Source organism: Syngnathus scovelli, chromosome 2 (assembly GCF_024217435.2).
Source record: "Syngnathus scovelli strain Florida chromosome 2, RoL_Ssco_1.2, whole genome shotgun sequence".
Lineage (NCBI taxonomy): Eukaryota > Metazoa > Chordata > Actinopteri > Syngnathiformes > Syngnathidae > Syngnathus > Syngnathus scovelli.
In genome coordinates, this window is record NC_090848.1 from 21,708,360 (window position 1) to 21,721,070 (window position 12,711).

Sequence of the window (12,711 nt, forward strand, 5' to 3'; positions counted from 1 at the left end):
TAACTGTATAGACACCATTTTCAACAATTTGTAGCTGAAACAGAAATATATTTAAAACTGATTGGAAACAATACATTTGATATGTAATTTAATTGGTGTAAATAATTATTATATTATTGTTAAGTGAAAGCGTCTGGTGTGCAGTACACATGTGCATTACTCATTACGTTAAAGAAAAAGGCCGGAACAGTTAGTGCTCCGTGTGTTCCCATCGAGCTCTTTAGACTGTCGGACGTGGCACGGAGGAAATGGTGCCGGTCAGACTCATCAGGGGTGAATGGCCACCCAGACGAGTCCCCTCCAAGTTTATACGTAGCATTTGACCCCTCTTCTCGTGTTTCTCGGCTCTGAGTGGGACTAGCGATGCTCGCCTGTGATCCAATGGACTCTTCACCTTTTCTGGGGAGGTCATAACACGTAAGAAAAAGTGCCGTATGACATTTCCTCTTCCACGCTGTCCACACCAGCGGAACCGTTAGCTTCCTTCTGTGGCTAATCAGTTAGCTTTAATCCGATAATCTCATTTGTTGGCCTCCAAATAAGAAATGAAGTGAACGATACTAATGTACTCGTGTGCTACTGATTTCCGTGTTCGTGTTCGTGTCAGTGTGTGGGGTTCTGAATAAATATTGCGTGACTTCGTGAAATATAACCAACTCTCACATTAATACCAATGTGCAAGCAAAATAAATGAATGAATCCAATGCTTCTTTTCGGTTTGTTTTTATAAGGTCGTGTAATATTAGTGGCATTACTCAACCATGTCAAACTGAATTATGACTATAGATTTATGTTATGGTTATTTAGTCCTCGTGAAATGTTCAAAAATATCAAAAAGGATAACTTTTTTAAAATGTAGAATAAATTATACTCACGGTGCAGTAATTGTAGTCACACTACATTTTCACAAGGTACTAAAATTAAGCAGAAAAATCAAATTTACCATTACCATAAGCTCTGTGTCTGCGAGTCTGAATGTATGTTGCAAAATGCACACTTTGGTGAACTGACAAACTTTTGTGTAATATTATTACCACTGTTTAATTTGCCATGTGAATCAGCACACCTTATTGTACGGCAATTTAATGAAAAACATGCAGCAAGGTTCCCACTCATGATTTGGTTCGGCAGGGGGCGATGGACTTCTCGTTGCTTGCGCTGGGCACACACACCCACTGACCAGAACTAGCAGAGAAGTAAATCTCCTCGCGCTCGGTCAAAGCATGCTGGAAAGTGTACAGCGTTACCATCCTTGCAAAATACTTAATATATTGTATTTATGTGGCTTGGTGGCAGGTGTCTGAACATTCTGTTGAATCGCACTTCTTTCCAAATTCAACCTGGAAATATAATTTTAGTGTGGCCATACAGATGGGTGACATTACTCAAGTGTGCATGAAAAATACCAACTCGACTCCTGCGCTGTTGCTCAGTCACAACTTATTGTAGAACGATGCAAAAACAAAACACAATACAATTGGATTTGACGTGAATTGGTGCTCTGTAGTACCGACCAAATCTGACCGTACCAAAAGTGCCAGGTTCGGTACCCATTCCTTGTGATTAGTGATAAATATCAACGGGAAACCTGGAGTTCTGTCACAAATAATAGTCATGACAAAGCAATTTACAAAATTCATGAATAATTATTCTAAAGTATTGCAGTTAAACATTTCTTCTGTATGCTGCTCATTCCACTCTTTGACTTGCTCAAAGCCCAAATAGTCTTTGACTGTGATGTGTGTTGGTAAAATGGAAGCGTGCGTGACAAATGTTTGTTCTTCTCCAGGAACACCTGACTTTGACATTGGGTGTCAACACCGCTTCTATAAATAGCTGGCTGAGGAAATGGCCATAGAGCACAAATACAGCATGACAGAAACATTTGTAGTGGCCGGATCGAACGGCCACAATGGGCAGCCGTGGCTCACCAACTCGGTGCCTGCGGGTCACGTCTCTGGTGACAGCCACGTGTCCAGGATGGCCCGAGTGGCCTCCGATGTCAAGCACACATGCGCCGCTTACGTGCTGGCGCTCAGGCCATGGAGCTTCAGCGCCTCGCTCACGCCGGTGGCCCTCGGCAGCGCGCTGGCTTACAAGCTGGATGGCTCGGTGGACTTGGTTGTCCTCATGGTGTGCGCGGTAGCTGTGCTGGTCGTGCACGGCGCCGGCAACCTGGTCAACACCTACTACGACTTCTCCAAAGGCATCGACCACAAGAAAAGTGATGATAGGACTCTGGTGGACGAGATCCTGGCGCCGCAGGATGTTGTCATGTTTGGAGCCTTGTTATACTCATTGGGGTGCTTATGTGCCACATTGCTCTTCTTCCTGTCTACACTCAGACTGGAACACCTTGCCCTGATTTACTTTGGGGGTCTCTCCAGCTCTTTTTTATACACTGGAGGTAAGTACATCCCTTATCCATCCATTGCTGTACATTTTCCACTCTTGCACGGCTGGCTAAATGGTATCTGTTTTTAATCCTCAGGTATTGGTTTAAAGTATGTGGCCCTGGGAGACGTGGTCATTCTCATCACGTTCGGCCCGCTGGCCGTCATGTTCGCCCACGCCGTGCAGGTGGGCTACCTATCAGTCCTGCCATTGGTCTATGCCGTCCCACTGGCCCTCAACACGGAGGCCATCCTCCACAGCAATAACACCCGAGACATGGACTCGGACAAGCAGGCGGGCATCGTCACACTGGCCATCCTAATCGGGCCTACACTTTCCTACGTGCTCTATAACCTGCTGCTCTTCGTCCCCTATGTGCTTTTCTGCATCCTGGCGACGCGCTACACCATCAGCATGGCACTGCCCCTGCTCTCTCTGCCCATGGCCTTCCCCCTGGAGAAGCAGTTCCGCAGCCGGTGCTACACCAAAATCCCCCAGCAGACAGCCAAGCTCAACCTGCTCATGGGACTGTTCTACGTCTTTGGGATCATTCTGGCGCCTCGAGGGAGCCTGCCCTTACTTTGATTCAAATATTGTAAAAAAGAAAAAAAAATATCTGAAACTACTTTGTGTTCTTCACACTCTTTAATTTATTGTCTTATTTATGTGTACTGTAGAAATAAGTTTGGCTTTTTATCTCTAACAGTGAACACAGGAGTATATTTAATCAGTATTAAGAGGAACACACCTCATTGCCATATTTCTTCTAATGCAGATGCCTGAAGACATCAACGAAATAGACTTGGTACTCTTTTCATTGAACATACTGTCAATTTGTACAGTGGGATATTCCTTTTTTGTGGTTGCCAGCCAAATAGTGTTTCTTTGCGTTGAAATAAAAGTTGCTGATGGTTTAATATTTTATCTTATTTTTTATTTTGGTGAAACGTGGGTCAAATTGGAATCATTAGCACATTCTATTGAGTGACTATTAACAAAACAAGCATGCAAGGGACATTCACCACTGTTCAAAAGTTTGGGGTTATTTAAAAGTGGCCTTTTTGAAATAAATACGTGATTTTTTTCAATGAAGATAAAATTAAACTGATCAGGAACTGTATGCTGTTAATGTGGTAAATGACTATTCTAGCTGCAAACATCTGTTTTTAATGCAATAGCTACATACAGGCCCATTTCCAGCAACCCATTCCTTAGCCTATATTAGTTTTCATGGACAACACTAAGTTGTCTGCGTGACCCCAAACTTTTGAACTGCAGTGCATTTTCTTCTGTTCATGCATGAGGGAGCAGGTATTCCAAATACAATACTTGTTTCTCTTGATTTAGTGTTTTGCTAAAGATTTTGATTAAAAATGGACAATGTATTTTTTACGTTATAAACAAAACGTCTCGTGGCATGCATTAACCAGCTAGGGGTGCTATTGCACAACCACTGAAACGTCATGGAAAATGAAGTTTGCTGAGGAGTTTTTACTCTGTACATTTTTCTTTGCGGCATTTGAGCAACTTATCAAGTTATTGTAAAACTCAAATTTTGTCCCTTTTTTGCATTCACAATGTTTGCTTAAAAATATGTCTGAAGCTCAATCCGTTCACTGTATACTGAAAGAACTCTTCCCTCCCCTAATGTCTACATAGAAATAATTAGAATCCCTCTCACTGTGAGGCGTGAGGGTGATCACTAAGCAAGCACAAACGGCCTTTCAAACTAAGGTTAGGGTTTCCATCTACGTATTCTGTATGGCCTTGTCCGTGTTCAGATTTTTTTTTTTTTTAAGCAATGGATCCTAATGATGCTGCTTTCCAAAGCCATTTTGCATCTATTCTAGATTCTTTAGGGCTTACGGTTAGGGTTAGGAGTTAGGGTAAGCAGAAAAAGGTTAGGGGTTAGGGTTATTGGTTAAGTGTCATAGTATGGTTTCAAACTAAATTCAGCTTTTCAATTTAAGATTAGGGTTTTGAAGTAAGGTTTTAAACTAGGGTTTGGGTAGGCTTAAGGTTTCAAACAAGGGTTAGCGTTTCAAAGTAGGGTCAAGTTCTTAAGGTATCATTTTAAACTAGGGGACTGAAATAAGCCAGAAGCAGGAATCAAACCAGCGCCTCCCAAGTACAGGTCTTCTGCTCTTAACCATTGTGACTCCAAGGTCTGCTGAAATCGGATTGTAAAAGTGTTACCATCACCCTGAATGCCTGTTGCAGAATGGATCTTTGAAACTAAGCCAAAGTATACTATGAATTAATGCTCAATCGAATTTAAACATGTGGGATGCTGAAAATTTCAGTGTCCCATAGGGAATGAATAGAAAAAAATTGAATGTAAAATATTAAATTGTAGGAAAACTGCAAGTACTATGTATATTGACAAATGTGTGGAGTATGTTAAAATTGAGAATCGTATTTACCATGTGAGAGTGTATGGAGGACAAAAAGGTGAGCCAAATAAAAACAAAGAATCACAATAGCATATATGTGTGAATGCTTTCAGTATTCACACAACAGAACTCCGTTTCCATGTTAACGAGAGCACACAAATGCATCGTCTCTCGTGACGTCATACATGGGCGTGTTGTCATGGCCGTGCGCTGCAACCCCCCCAGTTAAGTACACGTTTATTTCCTTTAAAAGCACCTATATCGTTGTTGAGCGGAGCACGGAATATGGGATTATTTCTCGGCACAAAGTAGACACTCCTGACAAAGATCCGGTGAGTAAGTGCACTGTGAAAATAATTGTTTTTCACGTCAATAAACGTTGCCAAACATGGGTTAGCTTGCTAGCGTGAGCGTTTGACAAGCTAATAACACGCACCAGACCTCAGTCATCTCCAGGCACACGAAACATGTCGATATCTGTTAGTCCGTTTGCTTCGGTACATTCTATTCAGAAAACTACGGGCAACATGTTATCCCAATTGACTGACTAGCACTTAGTGTGAAGAAAGTGCTTCTGGGACCGTTTCCAGTAATGTGTGTGGCTGAGAGCGGAGGCAGGTGGTTTTCACCTGACAGGCGACTCCAGGGTTGTCTCCCCATATGACGTTTGGATGTGTTTGTTAGCAGCCGTTTGAGCATCTATTCATTATTCTTGATGATCAGCACAAGGTCCGTGTCTTTGTCATGATGAATAAGACAGTTTAGCACTCTGGTACAGTAGTAGAGAACAACGCACTAGTTGTTTCCATCAATATCACTTTTGGCCAACGAGAATGCAATTCAACCTGTCTAGAAAACTTTTGTGCTGCGCCAATTGCACCACTAGATCCAAGTAGTAGGTTGAGCAATTATTTCGATTTCTTTCATATTTAGCTTAAGGTCGATAAATAAATGAATGCCTCACTCACTAGTCATAAGTTTACAACATTGTGCATTTTTTATTTTTGTAATTGTGCCTTTATTTAAGAAGGTAGGTCAATTGAAAACCATTTCTTATTTACACTGATGACCTGCTTGCTGTAGTAAAGATGGTTGCTCAAATATCTTTAACTAAAGTAGGAAATGCCTAAATATCATTACAAGGCTCCAGACTGCGTTTTGTCCCACACATATGAAAACATTGTTGAGTATGTTGGGATGACGCTAAATGAAGAAAATATATAAATATAATATAAATATAAATATATCCGGGCAAAAAAAAAGAAATGGAAGTGAGCCGCAGTGTGAACGAAGCCAAAGTCTTTAAATGTACAAGTAGCATCATTCAAATTGTGAATAAATTGGGCAAAGTAACCACTCCTTGACTACACAGTGCTTGCACAAGGCATAGCGAGTTTTCCAGGTTACGAGCCATCGTTCGGTTGATGTTTTGCTTTGCATTGTAAGCTTCAGGTATTTTGCTGCCAGGGTTGGGTGGTATTATGATAATGCGGTAAAAAGCAGCTGGTGAGGATTTTAGAATGCACTTTAATCCATCGGGATTGTACCTTTAGCCACATGCAACAAAGGGATTGAGGTAAGCAGCACCTATAAATAATGGTAAATAAAATTATGGTAAGCTATGTGAAATGTAATGTATGTGACTAAAAGAGTCATGGCGGGTTCACCGATTTCACAATTACAGTTTTGTTTGGCTTGAAAAAACACGGACTGACTGATGATGACCGATGGGTGCCCAGGTTGCTGGCGAATGTAAATGACGGACCAGAAAAATTGAGTAAAATGCTCACCTCTGCTGTACACCTGTGTAATGAAGAGATGGTAACAATGTGTCAATATTTGAACCCCGCCCAACCCTTCATGTCAAGTATTCATTCATGAAAAGTCTCCTTCCTTTTTCTTTTCCCTGAGCACCCCCCATCCAAGATAGCAGCACTCCCCAAAATTGCCTTGCCCTTCCTCCCTGTTTGCCCATTGGTTGGGCAGCAAATGGTGTCTCTGCAGGATGCGAAGTATCTCCTTATTGTGGTACTTGTGCACCTTTGCATACTGCTGAGTAAAAACGGCGTGTCAGTGACCGGAGCCAGCGTCCTCATGTGGTAGAATACAACATCAATGCCGCAGATTGGTCATACATGGGAGCAAAGGACCGTCGTTGATCTGACCGCTAGCGAAGCACAGCAACTGTCCCTGGTCAACCTCCGCCACCTCCTCTTTTCCCCTCTTTTCTGTCCATGGTTGTAATCCCTGACACAAGGCTGGGATTTAGTCCTGGCAGGGGCAGCAACGCTCGATCTAGTTTGGATCCTCTACAACCAATTTGGTTTTGCATATTTACAAGACTCCTTGAAACTGTATTATCGCGTCTGTGGAAAACTACCCACCTCACCTCCTCAGCCACTCTCTTCAGGGAGCTCCTTTTTTGTCTGACTGGAATCTTTTAGGGCATTGATATGATACTGTAGATACTAGCTACGGCCTGGCCTGCCTTTATGTTGGGATTCTCCTCGTCTCTGCTGCACACCAGTAATCTGAAAGGCAAACAGGAAGTGATCATTTTTTTCCACCAGATTGTCTTTAAAGCTTTAAATGCATGTTGCTTTTCCCCTCTGAAATTGTGATGCAAGACTTAATCATACACAAATTGAAATGGCTCAAAAGTCAATCAAATCCAAATTATTTCACTAACCTCCCATAATCTGAAAATTCCTCATAGATATGTATTCCGATTATAATATTTGTCCTAAATATTACATGAAACTAATGGCAATATTCTTTATGTATTTTTTCAGTTATTAGTCAAAGTCAAAGTCAAAGTCAGCTTTATTGTCAATTTCTCCACATGCCAAAGACACACAAAGAAACCGAAATTTCGTTCCCCCCTATCCCACGGTGTCAAGACATGGCACACAACAGACAAACAAGTAAACAAGTACAACAAAGCGTGCTGAATAAATAATGAATAATAACACAACAATAAATAAATAAGAGGAGCAGAAAAAAAAGGAGCAAGTGCGCGTACAGCAGACATTCCCGAAAATAGCGCAACAGTGCCGCACGCTACGCAGACGGGGGTAGCGAGTTCAGGGCCCTAACAGCCTGGAGAAAGAAGCTGTTGGCGAGTCTGGTGGTGCGGGAGCGCAAGCTCCTGTACCTCTTCCCAGAGGGCAGAAGGTCAAACAAAGAGTGAGCCGGGTGACTCACATCTCTGGCAATCGAGGTTGCCTTGCGGGCGAGATGGGAGGTGTAAATGTCCTTCAGGGAGGGGAGCGAAGCACCAATGATCTTACTAGCCGTATTCACTATGCGCTGCAGGGCCTTCAAGTTCTGTTCAGTGCAGTTACCACCCCAGACAGCGATGCAACTGGTGAGGACGCTCTCAATGGTGCCACGGTAGAATGTAGACAGGACTGCCTGAGGAGCACATGCACGCCTGAGCTTCCGCAGAAGTACAGGCGGCGCTGAGCTTTCTTTGCCAGTGACGAGGTGTTTGCGGACCAGGAGAGGTCCTCACTGATGTGCACCCCCAGGAACTTGGTGCAGCTCACCCTCTCCACCACAGCACCGTCGATGATCAGCGGCAGGTGTGTTGTGTGACCCTTCCGGAAGTCAACAATGATTTCCTTGGTCTTATTGACGTTCAGCAGGAGGTTGTTGTCCCTGCACCACGTGGTCAGAAGGTCAACTTCCGACCTGTACCGAGTGAAACACATTTTATGTGACAAACATAATAAAATGATATAAATACAATAAAACTCAAACAGTGAATAAGTACAATTAAAAAAAACTACAAAGAGTGCAAAAAAGTGTGACCAATTAAAATTATTATTTTAAGATTAAAAAAAAAATACCCATATGTGTTTACCAGGCCTAAGCCTATTATAAAAAAAAAAAAAAAATACCCATATGTACGCCTCAGCCTATTAGTTATGGCTGGAGACACACAGATGATGTAATAGAAAGGCAGCTGATCTTGTGTTATCATTTTAGACACTTCAATAGTTTACCTAACCCGTTTAGGCTACACAATGAATGACCTTTCTGTTCTGCTTTTTATGGCTTTCGTTTTTTAACAAACCAGAGAATTATGCTGGAGTTAGGTTGCATTGTCGAGGTTCTGGTGTATGAAGAGGGAAGGGAATGTGAGAAGACTGGACACAAGGCTCTTATTGGTAAGGCAATGTTAAGTTGTCAGTATTGTGACATTGACTTTGGTCTCAGTTGCAGTCTAGAAGGGGCCCCAGACTGCCACTTAATGGTGCCATTTTGCCCCCAAAAATTGAGAAAGTGCACATAAATTTTCCATTTACTTGCAGATGCGTGACTAGTAAATTTGCTTAATTATCAAATTGACTAATTCTAGGTGTTAGTGCGAGTGCGAATGGTTGTTCATCTTTGTGTGCCCTGCGAATGGCTGGCAAACAGTTCTGGGTGTCCTCTGCTTACTGCCTGATGACGGCTGGGGATAGGCTCCAACACACCCGCGACCTCCGTGGGGACAAAGCGGTACAGAGGATGGATGGATGGATGGATGGATGGATGGATGGATGGATGGATGGATGGATGGATGGATGGATGGATGGATGGATGGATGGATGGATGGATGGATGGATGGATGGATGGATGGATGGATGGATGGATGGATGGATGGATGGATGGATGGATGGATGGATGGATGGATGGATGGATGGATGGATGGATGGATGGATGGATGGATGGATGGATGGATGGATGGATGGATGGATGGATGGATGGATGGATGGATGGATGGATGGATGGATGGATGGATGGATGGATGGATGGATGGATGGATGGATGGATGGATGGATGGATGGATGGATGATTTTTGAAGGGCAGCATGGTGGTTGTCTCGCAGTTCAGAGATGCAGGGTTCGATTCCGGCTCCAGCCTTCCTGTGTAGAGTTTGCATGTTTTCCCCGTGTCTGCGTGGGTTTCCTCCGGGTAGTCTGGATTCCTCCCAAATTCCAAAGACATGCATGGCAGGCCGATGGACCACTTCCGATTGTGATTGTGAATGTGAGGTTGTCTATATGTGCCATACAATTGGCTAGCGACCAGTTTAGGGTATGATAGTGTCCAGCACGCCTGTGCCCCTTGTGAGGCCAAACGGTTTGGAAAATGGATGGATGGGTATTATTCTTTGAATCTAATTTGTTGCTGACAAACGTCTGCTCTACACTTCAGCCTATTTATCAGTAATTTAGTGCAAATGAATGTAAATGTAAATAATTGGCTTATCGATTTACAGTGCGCCCCTAATTCTTCTGCTGTAAAAGTTCAATTTAGACGCCCCTGTGTGAAACCCATTTGAGTCATATGTGATAGATTTAAATGAACCTATTTACTCTCCTTATCTTTTTTTAATGCCTGCCCTACCCCCTGCGGTCTGAGTTTGCAGTGGTTTGTCAGCTCCCGTGGGACTAAACAAATATGTTGCACAGCTCACAGCTGTGCCAACTGCGCAGCTACCACAAATTTCGAACATACCCCCAGCCAGAAACCTGGCAAAAATGTCCATGTTTCAAACTGGGCAGCTGACAGGTACCGACCTGTCACGGACTTTAACATCCTTTTGACAAAGTAGTCATGCAAGTGAAATGTTTATTTTTTATAGCCTTTTTGGGGTCAACGGTTGCAATGTTTTGTTTGCACTTAGCAACCTTGTTCTTTCGTTACAGTTCAATATAGCGTGGCGGTTTGCTGACAATGACATCTTTTGTAGTTTCGGGGCGGCTCACCACTGTATTTAGCCGCTTTGACAATGGTCATCTAAGTTGACAAATTTTCAGCTTCTTCTGGCTCATTTTCTTGTGTTTAAGCCAATATATACATTTTATTTCTGGAATTATATTTTATTTGATTTTTTTTTTAAATCACCACCACCTCGTTGCCTGGCGTGCATACCCAATAGACTTACACACAGTCTTGCATCACATCAAAAAATGGCACAATCATGTCGAACAGTCGCCCAACCTCCCTTGGATTGCTTGGCACTAAGCTTTGCACCAGCGACGAGCTGAGCTGTGGCCGACGAGCTGACGCAGCTAAGCACTGTCCTTCCATGGTGTAGATTCACTCTTCACTGTGCCGAATATTATAATATGTACAAGAACTTTGACTTCTTCAGATAAGACAGTAGCTATATACTTAAAAAGAAAAGCTCTGAGATGAGTTCAAGTGACAGTGATGATTTAATCACTTTGTTTTTCAGTTCAAGTAGACACTAGAGTTGACCATACAAGGACCAGCATGTGACTTGATTTTGACTTGAATGCCAGGAATGATTAAAAAAGTACATTACATCATCCCCTTAGAATTCAAAAGCATTTCTTCTTGGGACACAGTGACTTTGTGTCAACAGTATTTCTTTGTAATTTCATTACCTCACTAAACAAGCGTGGCTTTTATAGATAAGAGTCAGCTTTGTGATGTCCTTGAGTAACGTCTGTCATTGGGTGGAAAAAATGGGAAAGGAAAAGCTGCATGTTCCAAAAAACAAAGGGCAAGGTTCACAGTAAACCACATATAAAGCATGTGCCAAAGAGGGTTCACGCCCCCCTTAGTGAGATGACTGCATACTGCACAGTTCTCTCATAGAAGGTCCTGTCTACTGTCCTACCTGGACTATATGGCGTTGCCACGGCACACTGGAATTCAGCTGCCTGACATGTTCAAAATTGGACTGAAGACAATTGGGAGTGAGTATGACAATTTGTGCTCTGAAAGATTGCTCAGACGTTTTTCTCAAAGGTCCATAGCATTTACTGAAACGTAAGCTGCTTTTAAGGTCTTTTGCTGCAGCCTATCAACCTGGAAAAGATTGACAGTACTGTATTTGGACATTTCGGTGCAGCATGAAATAAGAAGTGTAAGCTCGTACTTGGGTCCTGTCTCCTTCGTGAAGAGATGTTTTCAAATGTGCTATTTACTCAGTGGCTGTATTGATTTTTGTCAAAGTCCTCTTTTCCATCTCCATCAATAAGTTCCAGCTGCTGTTTTTTATGCAACGTTAAGGATGTGTCGTGAAAATTGCAAAGCATGTTTATAGTGGTCGGTGATTTCATATTGTATATAGTGTAGCTTTATGGTGAGTCATCAGCTGGGTATTGATTCACATACAGGTTTTGTAATTTTTTTCTCCACTCTTACATTAACAACAACCTGCCGAAGAACGACAGGTGTAAATTAGCATTTATGCAATAACCTGGCATCAAGATTTTTTCCCCTGACTTTGTCTTAGGCACTGTTTTGCACACTGTCGCTGTTCAAATAAATGCGTACCGTATGGACACACTTTTTTTTTTTTCCCCCCTTCACTGGGGTGGCCAGGGTGACATATGAAAAACAAAGCTGTGTTTGAGTGGCAAAAATCAAATCTAATCTAAGCCATCTATATAACCATAGCTGCATTGATGTATATATGAACTGTGAGAATTAAAAGTTCTTTTTAAGTTTGCATTCAGACCAATTGTAGATTTATTATTTAATTACGCAGCAGATATAAATGAATCTTGGCTGAATATCAGGGCATCTAATGATACTGCATCCATGTGAAAATTGCAAGAACGTAACAGGTATCCAGATTTTCACTTGTAAATGTGGCGTGGATGCCACATGACTCCACCAGTTCCAGTGATGTATAAAAACAACAGCCTGAATGTGTGGATGAAAGCCACATGCTTCACACAGGCACGTAATGCTTATTCATTTTCCGTTTCGGAGCAGCTCACTCCTCAGACCTACTTGTGTCAAGAATGCCAAATATGCCATAAATCATCGTGTGCTGCTCTGCTTTGCGGCCTTAAAGAACATTTGACTGACTTGAACAGTAGCTGGGACGCGTGCGTGCGTGCGTGCGACAACTATGCACTGACACGCTGATCATTGCATATGGAATGCAAAC

At 42.5% G+C, this 12,711-nt stretch overlaps 2 protein-coding genes across 3 annotated transcripts in view; both read left to right on the forward strand.

Moving 5' to 3' along the window:
• The first annotated feature begins 200 nt into the window (after nt 1-200).
• ubiad1 (UbiA prenyltransferase domain containing 1) lies at nt 201-3,311 on the forward strand. Its single transcript, XM_049754807.2, has 3 exons — nt 201-417; nt 1,790-2,407; nt 2,492-3,311. Exons 2-3 carry the CDS (start codon nt 1,849-1,851, stop codon nt 2,977-2,979), a joined length of 1,047 nt encoding a protein of 348 aa, XP_049610764.1. The 5' UTR covers nt 201-417; nt 1,790-1,848; the 3' UTR covers nt 2,980-3,311.
• Nucleotides 3,312-4,970: 1,659 nt separating this feature from the next.
• mib2 (MIB E3 ubiquitin protein ligase 2) overlaps nt 4,971-12,711 on the forward strand; it is a 36,429-nt gene continuing 28,688 nt past the window's right edge. The window contains exon 1 of one of the 2 annotated variants that reach the window (XM_068649261.1): nt 4,971-5,119. Coding sequence is in view for 1 of the 2 variants with exons in the window: in XM_049754592.2 (XP_049610549.1) it covers nt 11,437-11,506 (70 nt within the window). In the remaining variant the exon portion in view is untranslated. Of the gene's footprint in view, nt 5,120-9,602; nt 11,507-12,711 lie in introns of those variants that run through there. The other variant, XM_049754592.2, reaches the window with a different exon arrangement.